The sequence below is a fragment of the Ranitomeya variabilis genome, chromosome 1, assembly GCF_051348905.1.
Source record: "Ranitomeya variabilis isolate aRanVar5 chromosome 1, aRanVar5.hap1, whole genome shotgun sequence".
In the NCBI taxonomy this organism is placed as follows: Eukaryota; Metazoa; Chordata; class Amphibia; order Anura; family Dendrobatidae; genus Ranitomeya; species Ranitomeya variabilis.
In genome coordinates this window covers 896,768,524-896,795,137 of record NC_135232.1, presented here as the reverse complement: position 1 = coordinate 896,795,137, position 26,614 = coordinate 896,768,524, and the positions used below count along the sequence as shown (strand labels likewise).

Genomic DNA, 26,614 nt, shown 5'->3' with positions numbered 1-26,614 from the left:
CATCTTCTGGGTCCCTCACTCAAGTATAAGCTGAGGGGGGTGTTTTCAGCACCAACCTTATTGGATCTATTTTGTCCCTTTTCTTTTGTTTATTTGTCTATCTGTTCACTTGTAAATTCAAAAGTAATTAAACAAAATATTGAAGGTATGTTCCCATTGAGAAATTCCCCCAATGGCAAAATATACACAATTTCTCTGGGGTCACACCATCAAGAGAGAAATTTGTGACAAAAATACAAAGCATAAACTTACATTGCAAAGATTAAAAATTTAGACAAAAGGTTAGTTATTAAGGTTTTAACAATTTTGAATGTAGGTTTGGAAAACCTCATCCACAATATTGTTACTGTAACACTCTGCTATGTGGGAATATATTTTGACCTACTACTTTTAAATTAATATGCATACTTGGTGCATATGTTCATGGTGCCTCAATGACACATTGCTATGAAAGACTGAGTGGATTCAGATAAAGCATTCCTAATTGTAGCTTGCACTTGGCATAGTATTTTTGTGCTTTCTGATAGTCTTCTTGAAAGGACTTAAAAAAGAAAAAGAACACAATATATAAAAAAATAACTAAATAAAAACTTCACTGAAAAAAGTGGAAAAAAAATGGTATTTTTAAAAACAGAAAACCTGCCACAAGAAAATTACTGTGATGTCATTCATGGATCTCCTCAAATGTAATGTTAGTTATAATTCTTAGCATTACACATAAGAATTAAAAGAAATCTGTCAGCAGCTTTTGTTACGTAGTCTAAGAGCACCATAATGCATGAGTAGAGACCATGATTACAGTGATGAGTCATTTACTAAGATTTGTTTTGCTGTTTCAATACAATCAGTGTATTATCAGAAGGAGATTATCACTACAGGACAACTAGCCTTGTGCATCCTAGTCCAACCACTCCCCCAACACTGATTAGCAGCTCTCCCACAGAAAGCTGTGGTGTCATGGAGATTATAAACTTCTCAATTGTGCTACATCGGCAGCAGAGCAAACTGTGGCTCTATCAGAACTGCTGCACATAGTAAATTAAGTGATACTACGCAGTAATCAGGTTCTCTGTCCCTACTCCAGATTCCCTTTAAAGTCATGGAAGACAAACTTGACCAATTCAATTAATAAACTGAGGCAAGGCAATTTAAATCAGAAAAATTGAATTAATTAAGCAGGAAAACATGCTACTGATCTTTCTAAAGAACTGGCATCATTGTTAAGACAGACATTGTTTCTGGTTTACTTTCTTATTCTACTTTTCGGGTAAGATTTAATGTAATAAAACTTACAGGATTCAGAAGCACAGTTAGGAACAACTCTCCTCCTTTGATGCTTTTATCCAGTTCACTTGGTCCACCAGGATATTCTTTGTAGAAAATTGTATGTGTGAACAAGCCACAAGTTTGCCGTGGCAGAACCTAGTTCATAAAGCAAGATGATATCATATTAAAAGATCATTACAGCCATCTATAAATGAGTAAGTAAATTATCAATGGTCAGAACACTAGCCAGCTTATAGTATGTATGTGACCAAAGTCTGATTAACAAATACATAGTTATAACGTTAAGAATTTTTATATCAAAATTACTTTAAGATGTTGATCATTTTCAAGTAAAATTGAGGGATAGTCAGATAATAATCCTTTTAAATACCAACATTTGTAGACACCTCTCCTTTAATCTCCGTCAATCAGCAGAGGGGCAGTGCAGCAACAGAAGGGGTGTAAGCAGGTAAATAGTACTTACTGTTATTTTAAAGCCTTACATAAAGGTACCTTCACACTAAACGACGCTGCAGCGATATCGACAACGATGCCGATCGCTGCAGCATCGCTGTTTGGTCGCTGGAGAGCTATCACACAGACCGCTCTCCAGCGACCAACGATGCCGAAGTCCCCGGGTAACCAGGGTAAACATCGGGTTGCTAAGCGCAGGGCCGCGCTTAGTAACTCGATGTTTACCCTGGTTACCAGTGTAAATGTAAAAAACCAAACACTACATACTTACATTCGCGTCCCCCGGCGTCTGCTTCCCTGCACTGTGTGAGTGCCAGCCCTAACAGCAGAGCGGTGACGTCACCGCTGTGCTCTGCTTTCCGGCCGGTACTGACACACTCAGTGCAGGAAGCTCTGAGCAGCAGCGCGGACGCCGGGGGACGTGACAGACATCAGAGGGTGAGTATGTACTGTTTTTTTTTTTTACTTTTACAATGGTAACCAGGGTAAATATCGGGTTACTAAGCGCGGCCCTGCGCTTTGTAACCCGATATTTACCCTGGTTACCATTGTAAAACATCGCTGGCATCGTTGCTTTTGCTGTCAAACATGACAATACACGCCGATCTGACGACCAAATAAAGTTCTGGACTTTCAGCAACGACCAACGATATCACAGCAGGATCCAGATCGCTGCTGCGTGTCAAACACAACAATATCGCTATCCAGGACGCTGCAACGTCACGGATCGCTATCGTTATCGTTGTAAAGTCGTTTAGTGTGAAGGTACCTTAACTGTTTCTTACTTTTATGTGAAATTGAAAAATCCTTTTAAGCCAAACATCAATACTTAACCCAAATTTTACAATATTTCTATCTTTAATGGGAACCTGTCACCAAAAAATTGCAGTTCAGTCTGACTGAATCACGATTGGAATGGAAAAAAAATCGCAGCATGCTGCGATTGTAATCAGAAAACGGATCGCATCCCGCAATAGAAGTAAATGGGTGAGAGAAAAAAAATCGCACAGTACTCGCAACATGTGAGTGCTGTGCGATTTTTACGCATCGGTGTCCTTTGAAAGCCGACAATTCATATGTGGCTGCTGTAAAAACAAGCTGACAGGTTACAATAGAAAAGATAGATAACCTATATACACATAGAATAGGTGTATATATATATATATATTATATATTTATATATATATATATACACTGCTCAAAAAAATAAAGTGAACACTTAAACAACAGAATATAACTCCAAGTAAATCAAACTTCTGTGAAATCAAACTGTCCAATTAGGGAGCAACACTGTTTGACAATCAATTTCACATGCTGTTGTGCAAATGGAATAGACATCAGATGGAAATTATTGGCAATTAACAAGACACACTCAATAAAGGAGTGGTTCTGCAGGTGGGGACCACAGACCACATCTCAGTACCAATGCTTTCTGGCTGATGTTTTGGTCACTTTTGAATGTTGGTTGTGCTTTCACACTCGTGGTAGCATGAGACGGACTCTACAACCCACACAAGTGGCTCAGGTAGTGCAGCTCATCCAGGATGACATCAAATTCAGTTGTGGCAAGGTTTGCTGTGTCTGTCAGCGTAGTGTCTGGTGGCTGGAGGTGCTACCAGGGGACAGGCCAGTACACCAGGAAAAGTGAAGAGGACCGTAGGAGGGCAACAACCCAGCAGCAGGACCACTATCTCAGCAAGGAGGAACAGGACGAACATTGCCAGAGCCTTGCTAACTGACCTCCAGCAGGCCACAAATGTGCATGGGTCTGCACAAATGGTTAGAAACTGACTCCATGAGGATGGTTTGAGTGCCCGATGTCCACAGATGGGGTTGTGCTCACAGCTCAACACCATGTAGGACACTTGGCATTTGCTACAGAACACCAAGATTGGAAAATTTGCTACTTGCGCCCTGTGCTCTTCACAGGTGAAAGCAGGTTTACACTGAGCACATGTGACAGACGTGACAGAGTCTGGAGACACAGTGGAAAGCAATCTGCTGCCTGCAACATCTTTCAGCATGACCGGTTTGGCAGTGGGTCAGTAATGGTATGGGGTAGCATTTCTTTGGAGGGCTGCACAGCCCTCCATGTGCTCGCCAGAGGTAGCCTGACTGCCATTAGGTACCGAGATGAGATCCTCAGACCCCTTGTGAGACAATATTCTGGTGCGGTTGGTCCTGGGTTCCTCCTAATGCAGGACAATGCCAGACCTCATGTGGCTGGAGTGTGTTAGCCATTCCTGCAAGATGAAGACATTGAAGCTATGAACTGGCCCGCCTGTTCCCCAGACCTGAATCCGATTGAACACATCTGGGACATCATGTCTCGCACCATCCACCAACATCACATTGCACCACAGACTGTCCAGGAGTTGGTGAATGCTTTAGTCCAGGTCTCAGAGGAGATCCCTCAGGAGACCATCCGCCGCCTCATCAGGAGCATGCCTAGACATTGTAGGGAGGTCATATAGGCATGTGGAGGCCACACACACTACTGAGAATCATTTCCTTGTCTTGAGGCATTTCCACTGAAGTTGGAACAGCCTGTAACTACATTTTCCACCTTGATTTTGAGTATTATTCCAACTCCAGACCTCCTTGGGATATTAGCTGTGATTTACGTTGATCATTTTTAGGTGTTATTGTTCTCAACGCATTTCACTATGTAGCGAATAAAGATTTACAACTGGATTATTTCATTCACTTGATATATAGGATGTGTGATTTTAGTGTTCTCTTTATTTTTTTGCGCAGCAGATAGAATATATATATATATATATATATATATATATATATATATATATGTGTGTATTTTTGTTTTTAATCTTTTCTTTTCTAAACTGTCAGTGTGATTTTACTGTATGCACACACAAATTACTGGCTTTTTTATTTCTATCTATCAATTATATATACAGGGTGGGCCATTTATATGGATACACCAGGGTGGGCTATTTATAAAGTTGTATTCAGAAATGGCGGACTTCAAAATGGCCGTCATGGCCACCACCCATCTTGAAAAGTTTTCCCCCTCCCATATACTAATGTGCCACAAACAGGAAGTTGATATCACCCAACCATTCCCATTTTATTTAGGTGTATCCATATACATGGCCCACCCAGGTGTATCCATATAAATGGCCCACCTTGTATATGTGTCTGTTTTCAAGAATATGTAGTTTAAAAACGATGTGTAAATGACAGAGAACTGATGAATGTAAATGCTCATGTTAAAATCGCATTATGCTGGCTAACAGATGTAAATCATTCAGCTGCGGCGCAGAAAACGAAATCTCCGAGTACTTACAAATACTCGGAGGACACCCGAGCGTGCTCGGGAAATCTCAAGTACCGAGTATACTCGCTCATCACTAATCGTGAAATCTGGACAGGAACTGTGAACATTAGTGTGAAAACAGCTTTACGCCACTGTGTAGTAGAAATATTGATTTATGTATGCAGCTTAAGAGAGAATCTACATTTGTATGACTCATAATAAAATTTTAGAAATATTGCTTTTAATTATTACACCTTTACTGATTTAATATTGTATGTTCTATAGTTAATGACATAAATGTAGCAGAATTTGTCAAAATTAAAACTACGTTAAAGGTTGGCTACTAAAAGACAATAAATCATTGGAGATACTGCAATTAAATAAAGTTTAATACAAGACTCCTGGTTATATAGAAGTCATTTTTGTTTCTATGGTAATATACAGATAGATTCAACGGTAAAATTGTAATACATTGTGCTTTCTGTAAGCATGTCACTGTCCGCAATTCAAGTTTTAATGTATGTGAGTTACCGAAAATACCTTCTCGAGAACTTTAAGTTCATTTGTTGCAATTAGCTTTTGTTAAGTCATATACTGTAGTGTGGTCATAACTAGTGTTGAGCGATACTTTCCGATATCGGAAAGTATCGGTATCGGAAAGTATCGGCCGATACCGTCAAAATATCGGATCCAATCCGATACCGATACCCGATCCCAATGCAAGTCAATGGGACGAAAATATCGGAATTAAAATAAACCCTTTATAAACTTGTAGGTTCATTCTACATGAAGGAAAACAACTAAGAATAATGTAGGATGTATTGGGGGACGTGGCGGAGACATTAAAGGCACAGAGGTTTAGCCCAATGTAATAGAATAGCAGGATTTTGGGGTTTTTTTATGACGTTCGGCGGTAGAAAGATTTTGACTATGTTAATTTTTTTTTTATTTTGTCAGATATTGATGTTTCACTACTTCCACGCCCTTCACCTTCTTTTTTACTTCTCCCACACTTTCTTCTTCATTATCCTCATCATCAGCTTCTTTGACATCAACTTCTTCACCTTATTCATCTTCTTCTTCATCTTCTACCTATTATTTTTTTGGTTACATTGTTCATATTCTTTTTATTTTACTATTATCTTCATCATATTCTACTTCTTCATCATATTCTTATTTGTGACAGGCATTCCCGTAGTTGTTATCTATAAAAATTTGAAGATTACACCTTCCGTTCTGCCTGTCACAAAAGAGTTACATTTGTCCGCGTTCAGTTTGGCCTGCAGCATCAGGCTTTATCCAGGGGCACCACGAGGAGGAACGGACTCACCCCCATACACTGCTTAGTCTTCTTCTGCTTATAATTTAGATAATATTTTTTGCTCTGATATTTAGTGTTATGCTTAATGTTCTTCTGCTCTTTGTTCTGCAGCCTCTTGTTCTTCTGCTTCTCGGTCTTCCAGGTCGTCGTCGTCTCCAGGGTCGTCGTCTCCGGGGTCGTCGTCATCGGGGTGGTCTTCAGGGTCGTCGTCTCCGGGGTCGTCGTCATCGGGGTGGTCTTCGGGGTCATCGTCTCCAGGGTCGTCGTCATCATGGTGGTTGTCGTCTCTGGTGTCGTCGTCATCTTAGGGGTGGTCTTCCGGGTCATCGTGTTTAGTCTCTTGAACTTGGAAATGTAGCAGAAGGTACAAGAAAGCTGAGAAAATGCCGAGAACCAGCTGATGGAACTGGAACTCGGATGGCTACCCGAAGGTCCAAGAGCCAATGGAACTACCGAGGACCAGCTGACGTTACTGGAACCCAGTTACTAAGCAGGAGGTACCCGTGCCTGAAAGCACTACCAAGGACCACCTGACGTTGGTGGAACTCGGATACCCAGAGGGAGGCACCTAAGCCAAAGGCTCTGCCCGGAACCAGCTGACGGTACTGGAACCAGGATGGGGAGCAGAAGGTACAAGAGCAAAAGACACTGCCGAGAACCAGCTGACGGTGCTGGAACCCGGATGGGTAGCCGAAGGTCCAAGAGCCAATGGAACTACCGAGGACCAGCTGACGTTACTGGAACCCGGTTACTAAGCAGGAGGTACCCGTGCCTGAAAGCACTACCAAGGACCACCTGACGTTGGTGGAACTCGGATACCCAGAGGGAGGCACCTAAGCCAAAGGCTCTGCCCGGAACCAGCTGACGGTACTGGAACCAGGATGGGGAGCAGAAGGTACAAGAGCAAGTGTCTGCGTGGCTTTTGCAGGACACGATGCCGGCTGCACAGCAGGGGAACAGCTGGCGGTGCTGAACCCCACTGACACATTGGCTGGTGTTTTTCTCTGTGCAGCTAGCAGTACCGGGCCCCAACTGGCGGTGTTGGAGCCCGGGGTCAGCAGGAGGAGGAGATGGAGCAGAGTGTAGGCCGAAGCCTGCACTGGCGGCAGCTTTGGGTCTGTTGTGCCTGCGTGGCTGTTGCAGGACACGTTGCCGGCTGCACAGCAGGGGAACAGCTGGCGGTGCTGAACCCCACTGACACATTGGCTGGTGTTTTTCTCTGTGCAGCTAGCAGTACCGGGCCCCAACTGGCGGTGTTGGAGCCCAGGGCTCTGCAGGGGGAGCAGAGTGTAGGCCGAAGCCTAATTGAACCAATTTCAAAGGTAACCTTTAACCCCCCCTCAGGGGTTACAAAGTAGAAGAGCCACAGCTTATGCAGCAGTAGTGCTGCACAAGTCAAAGGTTGCTCTTTTAATTTCGCTCCTTGCACACGCTGAATGAAACACGTATAACATTTAGCCCTTTAAACAGTCAAACTGTGTTGGAGGCGCGAGTTCCCTTTGTAATGAGACGCAGCACAGATGTCAAGAATCCCACCTTGGTGCTGGGTGCAGCCTCCTGAGCGTTGTTATTTGCTGTACAGGAGTCTGCGCTGTCGTGTTATCCCCTGGCCTAGCGCTGTTAGCGCTGCCCATGTTCTGGCATCATTTAATGTCGGCCGGTGCGGTTCGCGATGACCATGAATCCCAGCCCCGCAGTGTCTTAACATTGTTAAAACACTGCGGGGCTGGGATGCAGGGCCTGGCGCAGCACATATGTTCGCCTCTCACACTCGGGTCCTTACACCCGCTTCAGACTGTGCGGCGTCATCTGATCCCTTATCGCATGCCACGGCCATGAAGCCGCACAGTCTGAAGAAGGCGGAAGGAGATGAGGGACAGGCGAACTGATGCACTGCTCATGCCCATCAAACACACCCTCGCAGTCCCAAGAAATAAGACACCGAGGGGCGTTGTGTGGGTCAGGGCGGCCGCAGAGGCGCAGGCAGCCAAACAATGATGCCAGAAGACGGGCAGCGCTACCAAGGGGGTTGCAGCGTGTCATTACAAAGGAAAGTCACACCACCGGGACGGTTAAATGGTCACACAGAGGACACATTTTAGACGTGTTTTCCGTTCCACATGTGCGAGGAGAATACGTTTATGAGCCACCTTGCACACATGCAGCATTACCGCTGTACAAGGTGGCCTTAAAAACGTACAAACGCCTGGGGGAGGGGGGACAGGTTCCCTTCAACTTCAGTTCTTGTGTCTGCGTGGCTTTTGCAGGACACGATGCCGGCTGCACAGCAGGGGAACAGCTGGCGGTGCTGAACCCCACTGACACATTGGCTGGTGTTTTTCTCTGTGCAGCTAGCAGTACCGGGCCCCAACTGGCGGTGTTGGAGCCCGGGGTCAGCAGGAGGAGGAGATGGAGCAGAGTGTAGGCCGAAGCCTGCACTGGCGGCAGCTTTGGGTCTGTTGTGCCTGCGTGGCTGTTGCAGGACACGTTGCCGGCTGCACAGCAGGGGAACAGCTGGCGGTGCTGAACCCCACTGACACATTGGCTGGTGTTTTTCTCTGTGCAGCTAGCAGTACCGGGCCCCAACTGGCGGTGTTGGAGCCCAGGGCTCTGCAGGGGGAGCAGAGTGTAGGCCGAAGCCTAATTGAACCAATTTCAAAGGTAACCTTTAACCCCCCCTCAGGGGTTACAAAGTAGAAGAGCCACAGCTTATGCAGCAGTAGTGCTGCACAAGTCAAAGGTTGCTCTTTTAATTTCGCTCCTTGCACACGCTGAATGAAACACGTATAACATTTAGCCCTTTAAACAGTCAAACTGTGTTGGAGGCGCGAGTTCCCTTTGTAATGAGACGCAGCACAGATGTCAAGAATCCCACCTTGGTGCTGGGTGCAGCCTCCTGAGCGTTGTTATTTGCTGTACAGGAGTCTGCGCTGTCGTGTTATCCCCTGGCCTAGCGCTGTTAGCGCTGCCCATGTTCTGGCATCATTTAATGTCGGCCGGTGCGGTTCGCGATGACCATGAATCCCAGCCCCGCAGTGTCTTAACATTGTTAAAACACTGCGGGGCTGGGATGCAGGGCCTGGCGCAGCACATATGTTCGCCTCTCACACTCGGGTCCTTACACCCGCTTCAGACTGTGCGGCGTCATCTGATCCCTTATCGCATGCCACGGCCATGAAGCCGCACAGTCTGAAGAAGGCGGAAGGAGATGAGGGACAGGCGAACTGATGCACTGCTCATGCCCATCAAACACACCCTCGCAGTCCCAAGAAATAAGACACCGAGGGGCGTTGTGTGGGTCAGGGCGGCCGCAGAGGCGCAGGCAGCCAAACAATGATGCCAGAAGACGGGCAGCGCTACCAAGGGGGTTGCAGCGTGTCATTACAAAGGAAAGTCACACCACCGGGACGGTTAAATGGTCACACAGAGGACACATTTTAGACGTGTTTTCCGTTCCACATGTGCGAGGAGAATACGTTTATGAGCCACCTTGCACACATGCAGCATTACCGCTGTACAAGGTGGCCTTAAAAACGTACAAACGCCTGGGGGAGGGGGGACAGGTTCCCTTCAATTTCAGTTCTTGTGTCTGCGTGGCTTTTGCAGGACACGATGCCGGCTGCACAGCAGGGGAACAGCTGGCGGTGCTGAACCCCACTGACACATTGGCTGGTGTTTTTCTCTGTGCAGCTAGCAGTACCGGGCCCCAACTGGCGGTGTTGGAGCCCGGGGTCAGCAGGAGGAGGAGATGGAGCAGAGTGTAGGCCGAAGCCTGCACTGGCGGCAGCTTTGGGTCTGTTGTGCCTGCATGGCTGTTGCAGGACACGTTGCCGGCTGCACAGCAGGGGAACAGCTGGCGGTGCTGAACCCCACTGACACATTGGCTGGTGTTTTTCTCTGTGCAGCTAGCAGTACCGGGCCCCAACTGGCGGTGTTGGAGCCCAGGGCTCTGCAGGGGGAGCAGAGTGTAGGCCGAAGCCTAATTGAACCAATTTCAAAGGTAACCTTTAACCCCCCCTCAGGGGTTACAAAGTAGAAGAGCCACAGCTTAAGCAGCAGTAGTGCTGCACAAGTCAAAGGTTGCTCTTTTAATTTCGCTCCTTGCACACGCTGAATGAAACACGTATAACATTTAGCCCTTTAAACAGTCAAACTGTGTTGGAGGCGCGAGTTCCCTTTGTAATGAGACGCAGCACAGATGTCAAGAATCCCACCTTGGTGCTGGGTGCAGCCTCCTGAGCGTTGTTATTTGCTGTACAGGAGTCTGCGCTGTCGTGTTATCCCCTGGCCTAGCGCTGTTAGCGCTGCCCATGTTCTGGCATCATTTAATGTCAGCCGGTGCGGTTCGCGATGACCATGAATCCCAGCCCCGCAGTGTCTTAACATTGTTAAAACACTGTGGGGCTGGGATGCAGGGCCTGGCGCAGCACATATGTTCGCCTCTCACACTCGGGTCCTTACACCCGCTTCAGACTGTGCGGCGTCATCTGATCCCTTATCGCATGCCACGGCCATGAAGCCGCACAGTCTGAAGAAGGCGGAAGGAGATGAGGGACAGGCGAACTGATGCACTGCTCATGCCCATCAAACACACCCTCGCAGTCCCAAGAAATAAGACACCGAGGGGCGTTGTGTGGGTCAGGGCGGCCGCAGAGGCGCAGGCAGCCAAACAATGATGCCAGAAGACGGGCAGCGCTACCAAGGGGGTTGCAGCGTGTCATTACAAAGGAAAGTCACACCACCGGGACGGTTAAATGGTCACACAGAGGACACATTTTAGACGTGTTTTCCGTTCCACATGTGCGAGGAGAATACGTTTATGAGCCACCTTGCACACATGCAGCATTACCGCTGTACAAGGTGGCCTTAAAAACGTACAAACGCCTGGGGGAGGGGGGACAGGTTCCCTTCAATTTCAGTTCTTGTGTCTGCGTGGCTTTTGCAGGACACGATGCCGGCTGCACAGCAGGGGAACAGCTGGCGGTGCTGAACCCCACTGACACATTGGCTGGTGTTTTTCTCTGTGCAGCTAGCAGTACCGGGCCCCAACTGGCGGTGTTGGAGCCCGGGGTCAGCAGGAGGAGGAGATGGAGCAGAGTGTAGGCCGAAGCCTGCACTGGCGGCAGCTTTGGGTCTGTTGTGCCTGCGTGGCTGTTGCAGGACACGTTGCCGGCTGCACAGCAGGGGAACAGCTGGCGGTGCTGAACCCCACTGACACATTGGCTGGTGTTTTTCTCTGTGCAGCTAGCAGTACCGGGCCCCAACTGGCGGTGTTGGAGCCCAGGGCTCTGCAGGGGGAGCAGAGTGTAGGCCGAAGCCTAATTGAACCAATTTCAAAGGTAACCTTTAACCCCCCCTCAGGGGTTACAAAGTAGAAGAGCCACAGCTTATGCAGCAGTAGTGCTGCACAAGTCAAAGGTTGCTCTTTTAATTTCGCTCCTTGCACACGCTGAATGAAACACGTATAACATTTAGCCCTTTAAACAGTCAAACTGTGTTGGAGGCGCGAGTTCCCTTTGTAATGAGACGCAGCACAGATGTCAAGAATCCCACCTTGGTGCTGGGTGCAGCCTCCTGAGCGTTGTTATTTGCTGTACAGGAGTCTGCGCTGTCGTGTTATCCCCTGGCCTAGCGCTGTTAGCGCTGCCCATGTTCTGGCATCATTTAATGTCGGCCGGTGCGGTTCGCGATGACCATGAATCCCAGCCCCGCAGTGTCTTAACATTGTTAAAACACTGCGGGGCTGGGATGCAGGGCCTGGCGCAGCACATATGTTCGCCTCTCACACTCGGGTCCTTACACCCGCTTCAGACTGTGCGGCGTCATCTGATCCCTTATCGCATGCCACGGCCATGAAGCCGCACAGTCTGAAGAAGGCGGAAGGAGATGAGGGACAGGCGAACTGATGCACTGCTCATGCCCATCAAACACACCCTCGCAGTCCCAAGAAATAAGACACCGAGGGGCGTTGTGTGGGTCAGGGCGGCCGCAGAGGCGCAGGCAGCCAAACAATGATGCCAGAAGATGGGCAGCGCTACCAAGGGGGTTGCAGCGTGTCATTACAAAGGAAAGTCACACCACCGGGACGGTTAAATGGTCACACAGAGGACACATTTTAGACGTGTTTTCCGTTCCACATGTGCGAGGAGAATACGTTTATGAGCCACCTTGCACACATGCAGCATTACCGCTGTACAAGGTGGCCTTAAAAACGTACAAACGCCTGGGGGAGGGGGGACAGGTTCCCTTCAATTTCAGTTCTTGTGTCTGCGTGGCTTTTGCAGGACACGATTCCGGCTGCACAGCAGGGGAACAGCTGGCGGTGCTGAACCCCACTGACACATTGGCTGGTGTTTTTCTCTGTGCAGCTAGCAGTACCGGGCCCCAACTGGCGATGTTGGAGCCCGGGGTCAGCAGGAGGAGGAGATGGAGCAGAGTGTAGGCCGAAGCCTGCACTGGCGGCAGCTTTGGGTCTGTTGTGCCTGCGTGGCTGTTGCAGGACACGTTGCCGGCTGCACAGCAGGGGAACAGCTGGCGGTGCTGAACCCCACTGACACATTGGCTGGTGTTTTTCTCTGTGCAGCTAGCAGTACCGGGCCCCAACTGGCGGTGTTGGAGCCCGGGCTCTGCAGGGGGAGCAGAGTGTAGGCCGAAGCCTGCACTGGAGCAAGTTGAAAGGAAACCTTTAACCCCCCCCCCAGGCGTTTGTAGCTGGAAGAGCCATCGTGTACAGCACTAATGCTGGAAAAGGTAAACTTAGCTCTTTTAATTATGGTCCTTGCAGATGCTGAACCTAACACTTATGAAATGTGTCCCCTCACAGCGTTCAACCGTCCGGTAGGTGGAACTTTCCTTTGTCATGTGACGCAGCACAGCCGTCATTTTTACCCCCTTGTCGCCGTGCGCCGCCTCCTCAGCGTTGTTTGAATCTGTCCCGGAGCCTGCGCTGTTAGGTTACCCCTTGGCCATGCACACATTTTGCGCTGCCCGTCTTCTGACATCATTTGCTGTCAGGCTGGCTGCGCCTGTGCGGGTGCGCTGTCCGAGATTCAGCCTCGCGGTGTCGTCTAATGTAATCCCACCGCGGGCCTGGGATTCGTGTCCATGCGCAGTGCATATCCTCGCCTCTCACACCCCTCCCAACGGCTTATTAAGACTGTGCGGTGTCACGGCCGTGGCATGCTATTAGGGATCAGCTGACACCGAGCAGTCTGAAGAAGCCGTAGGGAGGGGAGTGAGAGGCGAGGATATGCACTGCGCATGGACACGGATCCCAGGCCCGCGGTGGGATTACATTAGACGACACCGCGAGGCTGAATCTCGGACAGCGCACCCACACAGGCGCAGCCAGCCTGACAGCAAATGATGTCAGAAGACGGGCAGCGCAAAATGTGTGCATGGCCAAGGGGTAACCTAACAGCGCAGGCTCCGGGACAGATTCAAACAACGCTGAGGAGGCGGCGCACGGCGACAAGGGGGTAAAAATGACGGCTGTGCTGCGTCACATGACAAAGGAAAGTTCCACCTACCGGACGGTTGAACGCTGTGAGGGGACACATTTCATAAGTGTTAGGTTCAGCATCTGCAAGGAGCACCACGAAAAGAGGCACTTTTTCCCTTTGCATCATTACTGCTGCACAAGGTGGCTCCTTCAGTAACAAACGCCTGGGGGGGGGGGGGGGGACAGGTTCCCTTAAATTTAACTTGTTGTGCCTGCGTGGCGGTCGCAGTACACGTTGCCGTATACACAGCAGGGGAACAGCTGGCGGTGCTGAACCCCACTAACACATTGGCGAGGTGTTTGGCTCTGTGCGTACAGTGTCATGATCTCCATGGCCAGAGAACTAGCATAAGCCTCTATAGGAACAAGCTCTTGGAAGATGTAACTATACTGACCATGAACTAAACCTACCGCATCATCTAGAAGTAGCCAGGTAGCATGTCCTACTTTTTATCCCTATATGCCCAGCGCCGGCCGGAGAACTAAATAATGCTAGCAGAGGGAAATATAAGACCTGACTCACCTCTAGAGAAATGCCCAAAAAGGAGACAGAGGCCCCCCACATATATTGGCGGTGATATGAGATGAAACAACAAACGCAGCAGGAAAATAGTTTTAGCAAATTTGAGGTCCGCTTTCTAGATAGCAGAAGACAGAAAGCATACTTTCATGGTCAGTAGAAAACCCTAACAAAACACATCCAGAAATTACTTTAGGACTCTGGCATTAACTCATAATACCAGAGTGGCAATTCCTGATCAACAAGAGCTTTCCAGACACAGTAACGAAACTGCAGCTGTGAACTGGAACCAAAATACAAAAACAAAACATGGACGAATGTCCAACTTATCTAGTAGATGTCTGGGAGCAGGAACAAGCACAGAGAGGCTTCTGATAACATTGTTGACCGGCAAGCATCTAACAGAGAAGCCAGGTTATATAGCGACACCCAGATCTAATCAGAACAGGTGAACAGGGAAGATGATGTCACAAGTTCAATTCCACCAGTAGCCACCGGGGGAGCCCAGAATCCAAATTCACAACAGTACCCCCCCCTCAAGGAGGGGGCACCGAACCCTCACCAGAACCACCAGGGCGATCAGGATGGGCCCTATGAAAGGCACGAACCAGATCAGAGGCATGAACATCAGATGCAGTGACCCAAGAATTATCCTCCTGGCCATATCCCTTCCACTTGACCAGATACTGGAGTCTCCGTCTGGAAACACGGGAGTCTAGGATTTTTTCCACAACGTACTCCAACTCACCCTCAACCAACACCGGAGCAGGAGGCTCAACGGAAGGCACAACCGGTGCCTCATACCTGCGCAATAACGACCGATGAAAAACGTTATGAATAGAAAAGGATGCAGGGAGGTCCAAACGGAAGGAAACAGGGTTAAGAATCTCCAATATTTTATACGGACCGATGAACCGAGGCTTAAACTTAGGAGATGAGACCCTCATACGGACAAAACGAGAAGACAACCACACCAAATCTCCAACACAAAGCCGAGGACCAACACGACGGTGACGGTTGGCAAAAAGCTGAGTCTTCTCCTGGGACAACTTTAAATTGTCCATCACCTGCCCCCAGATATGATGCAATCTCTCCACCACCGCATCCACTCCAGGACAATCCGAGGATTCCATCTGACCGGAGGAAAATCGAGGATGGAACCCCGAATTACAGAAAAACGGGGAAACCAAGGTGGCAGAGCTGGCCCGATTATTGAGGGCGAACTCCGCCAATGGCAAAAAAGCAACCCAATCATCCTGGTCAGCAGACACAAAACACCTCAGATATGTCTCCAGGGTCTGATTAGTCCGCTCGGTCTGGCCATTAGTCTGAGGGTGAAAAGCAGACGAAAAAGACAAATCTATGCCCATCCTAGCACAAAATGCCCGCCAAAATCTAGACACAAATTGGGTTCCTCTGTCAGAAACGATATTCTCAGGAATACCATGCAAACGAACAACATTTTGAAAAAACAGGGGCACCAACTCGGAAGAAGAAGGCAATTTGGGCAGGGGAACCAAATGAACCATCTTAGAAAAACGGTCACACACCACCCAGATGACAGACATCTTCTGAGAAACAGGCAGATCTGAAATAAAATCCATCGAGATGTGTGTCCAAGGCCTCTTAGGAATAAGCAAGGGCAACAATAATCCACTAGCCCGAGAACAACAAGGCTTGGCCCGAGCACAAACGTCACAAGACTGCACAAAGCCTCGCACATCTCGTGACAGGGAAGGCCACCAGAAGGATCTTGCCACCAAATCCCTGGTACCAAAAATTCCAGGATGACCTGCCAACGCAGAAGAATGCACCTCAGAGATGACTTTACTGGTCCAATCATCAGGAACAAACAGCCTATCAGGCGGACAACGATCCGGTCTATCCGCCTGAAACTCCTGCAAGGCCCGCCGCAGGTCTGGAGAAACGGCTGACAAGATAACTCCCTCCTTAAGAATACCTGTGGGGTCAGAGTTGCCAGGTGAATCAGGCTCAAAACTCCTAGAAAGGGCATCCGCCTTAACATTCTTAGAACCTGGTAGGTACGATACCACAAAATTAAACCGAGAAAAAAATAATGACCAGCGCGCCTGTCTAGGATTCAGGCGCCTGGCGGTCTCAAGATAAATCAAATTTTTGTGGTCAGTCAATACCACCACCTGATGTCTGGCCCCCTCGAGCCAATGGCGCCACTCCTCAAACGCCCACTTCATGGCCAAAAGCTCCCGATTCCCAACATCATAATTCCGCTCAGCGGGCGAAAATTTACGGGAAAAGAAGGCACAAGGCCTCATCACGGCGCAGTCAGAACTTTTCTGCGACAACACTGCCCCAGCTCCGATCTCAGAAGCGTCGACCTCAACCTGAAAAGGAAGAGTCACATCAGGCTGACGCAACACAGGGGCAGAAGAAAAACAGCGCTTAAGCTCCTGAAAGGCCTCCACAGCATCAGGGGACCAATTAGCAACATCAGCACCCTGTCTAGTCAAATCGGTCAATGGCTTAACGACATCCGAAAAACCAGAAATAAATCGACGATAAAAGTTGGCAAAGCCCAAAAATTTCTGAAGACTTTTAAGAGAAGAGGGCTGCGTCCAATCACAAATAGCTTGAACCTTGACAGGATCCATCTCAATGGAAGAGGGAGAAAAAATATATCCCAAAAAGGAAATTCTCTGAACCCCAAAAACGCACTTAGAACCCTTGACACACAGAGAATTAGACCGCAAAACCTGAAAAACCCTCTTAACTTGCCGGACATGAGAGTCCCAGTCATCCGAAAAAATCAGAATATCATCCAGATACACTATCATAAATTTATCCAAAAAATCGCGGAAAATATCATGCATAAAGGACTGGAAGACTGAAGGGGCATTAGAAAGACCAAAAGGCATCACCAAATACTCAAAGTGGCCCTCGGGCGTATTAAATGCGGTTTTCCACTCATCCCCCTGCCTGATCCGCACCAAATTATACGCCCCACGGAGATCAATCTTAGAGAACCACTTGGCCCCCTTTATGCGAGCAAACAAATCAGTCAGCAACGGCAATGGGTATTGATATTTAACCGTGATTTTATTCAAAAGCCGATAATCAATACATGGTCTCAAAGAGCCGTCTTTTTTTGACACAAAGAAAAAACCGGCTCCTAAGGGAGATGACGATGGACGAATATGTCCCTTTTCCAAGGACTCCTTTATATATTCTCGCATAGCAGTATGTTCAGGCACAGACAGATTAAATAAACGACCCTTTGGGTATTTACTACCCGGAATTAAATCTATAGCACAATCGCACTCACGGTGCGGAGGTAACGAACCAAGCTTGGATTCTTCAAAGACGTCACGATAGTCAGACAGGAACTCAGGAATTTCAGAGGGGATAGATGATGAAATGGACACCAAAGGTACGTCCCCATGAGTCCCCTTACATCCCCAGCTCAACACAGACATAGCTCTCCAGTCGAGGACTGGGTTGTGAGACTGCAGCCATGGCAATCCTAGCACCAAATCATCATGTAGATTATACAGCACCAGAAAGCGAATAATCTCCTGGTGATCCGGATTAACACGCATAGTTACTTGTGTCCAGTATTGTGGTTTATTATTAGCCAATGGGGTGGAGTCAATCCCCTTCAGAGGAATAGGAGTCTCCAAAGGCTCTAAATCATACCCACAACGATTGGCAAAGGACCAATCCATAAGACTCAAAGCGGCGCCAGAGTCGATATAGGCGTCAGTAGTAATAGATGACAAAGAGCAAATCAGGGTCACAGACAAAATAAATTTAGACTGTAAAGTGCCAATGGAAACGGATTTATCAAGCTTTTTAGTACGCTTAGAGCATGCTGATATAACATGAGTAGAATCCCCACAATAGAAACACAACCCATTTTTCCGTCTAAAATTCTGCCGCTCGCTTCTGGACAGAATTCTATCACACTGCATGCTTTCTGGCGTCTTCTCAGTGGACACCGCCAGATGGTGCACTGGTTTGCGCTCCCGCAGACGCCTATCGATCTGAATGGCCATTGTCATGGACTCATTCAGACCCGCAGGCACAGGGAACCCCACCATAACATCCTTAATGGCATCAGAGAGACCCTCTCTGAAAGTAGCCGCCAAGGCACACTCATTCCACTGAGTAAGCACAGACCATTTACGGAATCTTTGGCAGTAAATTTCAGCTTCATCTTGCCCCTGCGATAGGGACATCAAAGTTTTTTCTGCCTGAAGTTCCAAATGAGGTTCCTCATACAGCAAGCCCAAGGCCAAAAAAAACGCATCCACATTGCGCAACGCAGGATCCCCTGGTGCCAATGCAAAAGCCCAGTCTTGAGGGTCGCCGCGGAGCAAGGAAATCACAATCCCAACCTGCTGTGCAGGGTCTCCAGCAGAACGAGATTTCAGGGACAAAAATAGCTTACAATTATTTCTAAAATTCTGAAAGCTAGATCTATTCCCTGAGAAGAATTCCGGCAAAGGAATTCTCGGCTCAGATACCGGAGCATGAATAATAAAATCTTGCAAATTTTGTACTTTCGTGGTGAGATTATTCAAACCTGCAGTTACACTCTGAAGATCCATTATTAACAGGTGAACACAAAGCCATTCAAAGATTATAAGGAGAGAGAAAAAAAAGAAAGACTGCAGCATAGACAGACTGGGAAGTGATCCAATTAAGAGCACAGAGAAAAAAAAAAAAAAAAAAAAAAACTCTCAGCAGACTTCTTATTTCTCTCCTTTCTCAGCCAAGGATTTTAACCCTTTAGTGGGCCGGTCAAACTGTCATGATCTCCATGGCCAGAGAACTAGCATAAGCCTCTATAGGAACAAGCTCTTGGAAGATGTAACTATACTGACCATGAACTAAACCTACCGCATCATCTAGAAGTAGCCAGGTAGCATGTCCTACTTTTTATCCCTATATGCCCAGCGCCGGCCGGAGAACTAAATAATGCTAGCAGAGGGAAATATAAGACCTGACTCACCTCTAGAGAAATGCCCAAAAAGGAGACAGAGGCCCCCCACATATATTGGCGGTGATATGAGATGAAACAACAAACGCAGCAGGAAAATAGTTTTAGCAAATTTGAGGTCCGCTTTCTAGATAGCAGAAGACAGAAAGCATACTTTCATGGTCAGTAGAAAACCCTAACAAAACACATCCAGAAATTACTTTAGGACTCTGGCATTAACTCATAATACCAGAGTGGCAATTCCTGATCAACAAGAGCTTTCCAGACACAGTAACGAAACTGCAGCTGTGAACTGGAACCAAAATACAAAAACAAAACATGGACGAATGTCCAACTTATCTAGTAGATGTCTGGGAGCAGGAACAAGCACAGAGAGGCTTCTGATAACATTGTTGACCGGCAAGCATCTAACAGAGAAGCCAGGTTATATAGCGACACCCAGATCTAATCAGAACAGGTGAACAGGGAAGATGATGTCACAAGTTCAATTCCACCAGTAGCCACCGGGGGAGCCCAGAATCCAAATTCACAACAGTACAGCACTTCTGGACGGCAACTGGCGGTGTTGGAGCCCAGGGGCAGGTGGAGGAGGAGGAGGTTGGAGGAGGTAGGAGGGATTGCCACACACACAGCAGGGGAACAGCTGACGTTACTGAACCCTAATAACAGAGGAGGGACTGTTGACTGTGCGTACAGCACTTCTGGACGGCAACTGGCGGTGTTGGAGCCCAGGGGCAGGTGGAGGAGGAGGAGGTTGGAGGAGGTAGGAGGGATTGCCACACACACAGCAGGGGAACAGCTGACGTTACTGAACCCCAATAACAGAGGAGGGACTGTTGACTGTGCGTACAGCACTTCTGGACGGCAACTGGCGGTGTTGGAGCCCAGGGGCAGGTGGAGGAGGAGGAGGTTGGAGGAGGTAGGAGGGATTGCCACACACACAGCAGGGGAACAGCTGACGTTACTGAACCCCAATAACAGAGGAGGGACTGTTGACTGTGCGTACAGCACTTCTGGACGGCAACTGGCGGTGTTGGAGCCCAGGGGCAGGTGGAGGAGGAGGAGGTTGGAGGAGGTAGGAGGGATTGCCACACACACAGCAGGGGAACAGCTGACGTTACTGAACCCCAATAACAGAGGAGGGACTGTTGACTGTGCGTACAGCACTTCTGGACGGCAACTGGCGGTGTTGGAGCCCAGGGGCAGGTGGAGGAGGAGGAGGTTGGAGGAGGTAGGAGGGATTGCCACACACACAGCAGGGGAACAGCTGACGTTACTGAACCCCAATAACAGAGGAGCGACTGTTGACTGTGCGTACAGCACTTCTGGATGGCAACTGGCGGTGTTGGAGCCCAGGGGCAGGTGGAGGAGGAGGAGGTTGGAGGAGGTAGGAGGGATTGCCACACACACAGCAGGGGAACAGCTGACGTTACTGAACCCCAATAACAGAGGAGGGACTGTTGACTGTGCGTACAGCACTTCTGGACGGCAACTGGCGGTGTTGGAGCCCAGGGGCAGGTGGAGGAGGAGGAGGTTGGAGGAGGTAGGAGGGATTGCCACACACACAGCAGGGGAACAGCTGACGTTACTGAACCCCAATAACAGAGGAGGGACTGTTGACTGTGCGTACAGCACTTCTGGACGGCAACTGGCGGTGTTGGAGCCCAGGGGCAGGTGGAGGAGGAGGAGGTTGGAGGAGGTAGGAGGGATTGCCACACACACAGCAGGGGAACAGCTGACGTTACTGAACCCCAATAACAGAGGAGGGACTGTTGACTGTGCGTACAGCACTTCTGGACGGCAACTGGCGGTGTTGGAGCCCAGGGGCAGGTGGAGGAGGAGGAGGTTGGAGGAGGTAGGAGGGATTGCCACACACACAGCAGGGGAACAGCTGACGTTACTGAACCCCAATAACAGAGGAGGGACTGTTGACTGTGCGTACAGCACTTCTGGACGGCAACTGGCGGTGTTGGAGCCCAGGGGCAGGTGGAGGAGGAGGAGGTTGGAGGAGGTAGGAGGGATTGCCACACACACAGCAGGGGAACAGCTGACGTTACTGAACCCCAATAACAGAGGAGCGACTGTTGACTGTGCGTACAGCACTTCTGGACGGCAACTGGCGGTGTTGGAGCCCAGGGGCAGGTGGAGGAGGAGGAGGTTGGAGGAGGTAGGAGGGATTGCCACACACACAGCAGGGGAACAGCTGACGTTACTGAACCCCAATAACAGAGGAGGGACTGTTGACTGTGCGTACAGCACTTCTGGACGGCAACTGGCGGTGTTGGAGCCCAGGGGCAGGTGGAGGAGGAGGAGGTTGGAGGAGGTAGGAGGGATTGCCACACACACAGCAGGGGAACAGCTGACGTTACTGAACCCCAATAACAGAGGAGGGACTGTTGACTGTGCGTACAGCACTTCTGGACGGCAACTGGCGGTGTTGGAGCCCAGGGGCAGGTGGAGGAGGAGGAGGTTGGAGGAGGTAGGAGGGATTGCCACACACACAGCAGGGGAACAGCTGACGTTACTGAACCCCAATAACAGAGGAGGGACTGTTGACTGTGCGTACAGCACTTCTGGACGGCAACTGGCGGTGTTGGAGCCCAGGGGCAGGTGGAGGAGGAGGAGGATGGAGGAGGTAGGAGGGATTGCCACACACACAGCAGGGGAACAGCTGACGTTACTGAACCCCAATAACAGAGGAGGGACTGTTGACTGTGCGTACAGCACTTCTGGACGGCAACTGGCGGTGTTGGAGCCCAGGGGCAGGTGGAGGAGGTTGGAGGAGGTAGGAGGGATTGCCACACACACAGCTGGGGAACAGCTGACGTTACTGAACCCCAATAACAGAGGAGCGACTGTTGACTGTGCGTACAGCACTTCTGGACGGCAACTGGCGGTGTTGGAGCCCAGGGGCAGGTGGAGGAGGAGGAGGTTGGAGGAGGTAGGAGGGATTGCCACACACACAGCAGGGGAACAGCTGACGTTACTGAACCCCAATAACAGAGGAGGGACTGTTGACTGTGCGTACAGCACTTCTGGACGGCAACTGGCGGTGTTGGAGCCCAGGGGCAGGTGGAGGAGGAGGAGGTTGGAGGAGGTAGGAGGGATTGCCACACACACAGCAGGGGAACAGCTGACGTTACTGAACCCCAATAACAGAGGAGGGACTGTTGACTGTGCGTACAGCACTTCTGGACGGCAACTGGCGGTGTTGGAGCCCAGGGGCAGGTGGAGGAGGAGGAGGTTGGAGGAGGTAGGAGGGATTGCCACACACACAGCAGGGGAACAGCTGACGTTACTGAACCCCAATAACAGAGGAGGGACTGTTGACTGTGCGTACAGCACTTCTGGACGGCAACTGGCGGTGTTGGAGCCCAGGGGCAGGTGGAGGAGGAGGAGGTTGGAGGAGGTAGGAGGGATTGCCACACACACAGCAGGGGAACAGCTGACGTTACTGAACCCCAATAACAGAGGAGGGACTGTTGACTGTGCGTACAGCACTTCTGGACGGCAACTGGCGGTGTTGGAGCCCAGGGGCAGGTGGAGGAGGAGGAGGTTGGAGGAGGTAGGAGGGATTGCCACACACACAGCAGGGGAACAGCTGACGTTACTGAACCCCAATAACAGAGGAGGGACTGTTGACTGTGCGTACAGCACTTCTGGACGGCAACTGGCGGTGTTGGAGCCCAGGGGCAGGTGGAGGAGGAGGAGGTTGGAGGAGGTAGGAGGGATTGCCACACACACAGCAGGGGAACAGCTGACGTTACTGAACCCCAATAACAGAGGAGGGACTGTTGACTGTGCGTACAGCACTTCTGGACGGCAACTGGCGGTGTTGGAGCCCAGGGGCAGGTGGAGGAGGAGGAGGTTGGAGGAGGTAGGAGGGATTGCCACACACACAGCAGGGGAACAGCTGACGTTACTGAACCCCAATAACAGAGGAGGGACTGTTGACTGTGCGTACAGCACTTCTGGACGGCAACTGGCGGTGTTGGAGCCCAGGGGCAGGTGGAGGAGGAGGAGGTTGGAGGAGGTAGGAGGGATTGCCACACACACAGCAGGGGAACAGCTGACGTTACTGAACCCCAATAACAGAGGAGGGACTGTTGACTGTGCGTACAGCACTTCTGGATGGCAACTGGCGGTGTTGGAGCCCAGGGGCAGGTGGAGGAGGAGGAGGTTGGAGGAGGTAGGAGGGATTGCCACACACACAGCAGGGGAACAGCTGACGTTACTGAACCCCAATAACAGAGGAGGGACTGTTGACTGTGCGTACAGCACTTCTGGACGGCAACTGGCGGTGTTGGAGCCCAGGGGCAGGTGGAGGAGGAGGAGGTTGGAGGAGGTAGGAGGGATTGCCACACACACAGCAGGGGAACAGCTGACGTTACTGAACCCCAATAACAGAGGAGCGACTGTTGACTGTGCGTACAGCACTTCTGGACGGCAACTGGCGGTGTTGGAGCCCAGGGGCAGGTGGAGGAGGAGGAGGTTGGAGGAGGTAGGAGGGATTGCCACACACACAGCAGGGGAACAGCTGACGTTACTGAACCCCAATAACAGAGGAGCGACTGTTGACTGTGCGTACAGCACTTCTGGACGGCAACTGGCGGTGTTGGAGCCCAGGGACAGGTGGAAAAGCAGAGGAACACAATGTAGGCCGAAGCCTGAGAAAGTCGAAAGGGAACCTTTAACCCCCCCCCAAGGCGTTTGTAGCTGAAAGAGCCAGCTTGTGCAGCACAAAAGATGCAAAAGGAAAAGGTGGCTCTTTTCATCATGCTCCTTGCAAACACAGAACTAAACACTTATAAAATGTGTCCCCTGCAACCGTAAAACCGTCCCGGAGGTGGGACTTTCCTTCGTAATGTGACGCAGCACAGCCGTCATTCCTACCCCCCCGGCGCCGCGCACCGGCTCCTCAGCGTTGTTTTATTCCGTCCCGGAGCCTGCGCTGTTATGTTATCCCGTGGCCAGGCACACTTAGCGCTGCCCGTCTTCTGGCATCATTTGGTGTCAGGATGGCTGCGCCTGTGCGGCCGCGCTGGCAGAGAGCCCGCCTCGCAGTGTCTTCTGATTTAATCCCACTGGGGGCCTGGGATCCATGGACATGCGCAGTGCATATCCTCGCCTCTCACTCCCCTCCCTACGGCTTCTTAAGACTGTGCGGTGTCACGGCCGTGGCATGCTATTAGGGACCAGCTGACACCGAACAGTCTGAAGAAGCCATAGGGAGATGAGTGAGAGGTGGAGGTTCAGATATGCACTGCGCATGTCCATGGATCCCAGGCCCCCAGTGGGATTAAATCAGAAGACACTGCGAGGCGGGCTCTCTGCCAGCGCGGCCGCACAGGCGCAGCCATCCTGACACCAAATGATGCCAGAAGACGGGCAGCGCTAAGTGTGCCTGGCCACGGGATAACATAACAGCGCAGGCTCCGGGACGGAATAAAACAACGCTGAGGAGCCGGTGCGCGGCGCCGTGGGGGTAGGAATGACGGCTGTGCTGCGTCACATTACGAAGGAAAGTCCCACCTCCGGGACGGTTTTACGGTATCAGTGGACACATTTTATAAGTGTTAAGTTCTGCGTGTGCAAGGAGCTAAACAAAAATAGCTACCTTTTCCTTGTGCAGCATTACTGCTGCACAAGGTGGCTCTTTCAGTAACAAACGCCTTGGGGGGGGGGGACAGATTCCCTTACATTTCAGTTGTTGTGTCAGCGTGGCGGTCGCATGACACATTGCCGGCTACACAGCTGGGGATCAGCTGACGTTACTGAAACCCAATAACACTGGGTCGTATGTTTTGACTGTGCAGACGGCACTTCTGAGCCTCAACTGGCGGTGTTGGAGCACAGGAATTTAAGTTCAGGTGGTAGAAAGATGAACACAACAGGAGACCTGGATAACGTATACAGTGACCTAATTATTTAATCAGGAGGAGGAGTGGCAAATTCCTGCGAGATCCAGGCCTTGTTCATTTTCAGGAAAGTAAGCCGGTCAACGTTATCGGAGGATAGTCGCATGCGACGGTCAGTTAGTACACCACCTGCAGCACTAAAGACACGTTCCGATAATACACTGGCCGCAGGGCAAGACAGCACCTCCAATGCATACTGGCTTAGCTCTGGCCATGTATCCAGCTTTGAGACCCAAAACTTGAAAGGGGAAGAGCCGTCTGGGAGTACAGCAAGAGGGCAAGACATGTAGTCTGTCACCATCTGACGGAACCGTTGCCTCCTGCTGACTGGAGCCGTCTGTGATGGTGTAGACTTTTGTGGGGGGCACAGAAAACTGTGCCACAGTTGGGCCATACTGGTCTTGCCTTGGGCAGAGGCACTGCTTCTGCTCCCTCTTTGTGCAGAGCCTCCTCCACTGCCTGGACGCACTGAGCTGCTTTGTAATGCACTAGCAGCACTTCTCTCAGTTGGAATGGAGAAGATGATGGAATTGACCAGTGTGTCTTGGTACTCCCGCATTTTTCGCTCCCGGTTCAACGGTGTGATGAGGCTTTCTACGTTGTCCCGGTAGCGAGGATCGAGGAGGGTGAACACCCAATAATCAGACATGTTGAGAATGTGGGCGATGCGGCGGTCGTTTCTCAGGCACTGCAGCATGTAATCCACCATGTGCTGCAGACTGCCAACTGCCCAAGAAACGCTGTCCCCTGCTGGAGGCGTGATCTCTGCCCGCTCGTCATCACCCCACCCTCGCTGTACACACTGAGTACTGGACAATTCGGTAACTCCCTCCTCTGGACGGACGTCTTCCTCCTCCATTGACTCCTCCTCATCCTCCTCACAAACTGTCCCCTGCCTACGCGTTTGTGAGGAACCACGTGGCGCTGACTGTCCAGAAGATGATGGAAATGGTGAATCCTCATCCTCCACCTCTTCCACAACATCATCCCTTAGCGCTTGCAGTGATTTTTCAAGCAGGCAGATAAGGGGGACAGTCATGCTGACTAGTGCATCATCTGCACTCGCCATCCGCGTGGAATAATCAAAGGGATGCAAAACCTGGCAGACGTCATTCATAGTGGCCCACTCTGTGGTTGTGAAGTCTGTACGGCGCTGACTGCGACTTTTTTGCGCCTGAAGCAGCTGGTACTCCATTACAGCTTGCTGCTGCTCACACAACCGCTCCAACATATGTAATGTGGAATTCCACCTGGTAGGTAGGTCACATATGATGCGATGTTCCGGCAGGCGGTGTCGGCGCTGCAGAGCCGCAATGCGCGCTTTTGCCGTGCTGGAACGCCGCAAGTGAGCACACTCTA

General features: G+C 50.2%; 1 protein-coding gene across 2 annotated transcripts in view; it reads right to left on the bottom strand.

Moving 5' to 3' along the window:
* LOC143775873 (bifunctional heparan sulfate N-deacetylase/N-sulfotransferase 4-like) overlaps positions 1–26,614 on the bottom strand; it is a 1,078,686-nt gene that overhangs the window by 572,417 nt on the left and 479,655 nt on the right. For both annotated transcript variants that reach the window (XR_013215729.1, XM_077264588.1), the window contains exon 6: positions 1,294–1,422. Coding sequence is in view for 1 of the 2 variants with exons in the window: in XM_077264588.1 (XP_077120703.1) it covers positions 1,294–1,422 (129 nt within the window). In the remaining variant the exon portion in view is untranslated. The remainder of the gene's footprint in view (positions 1–1,293; positions 1,423–26,614) is intronic.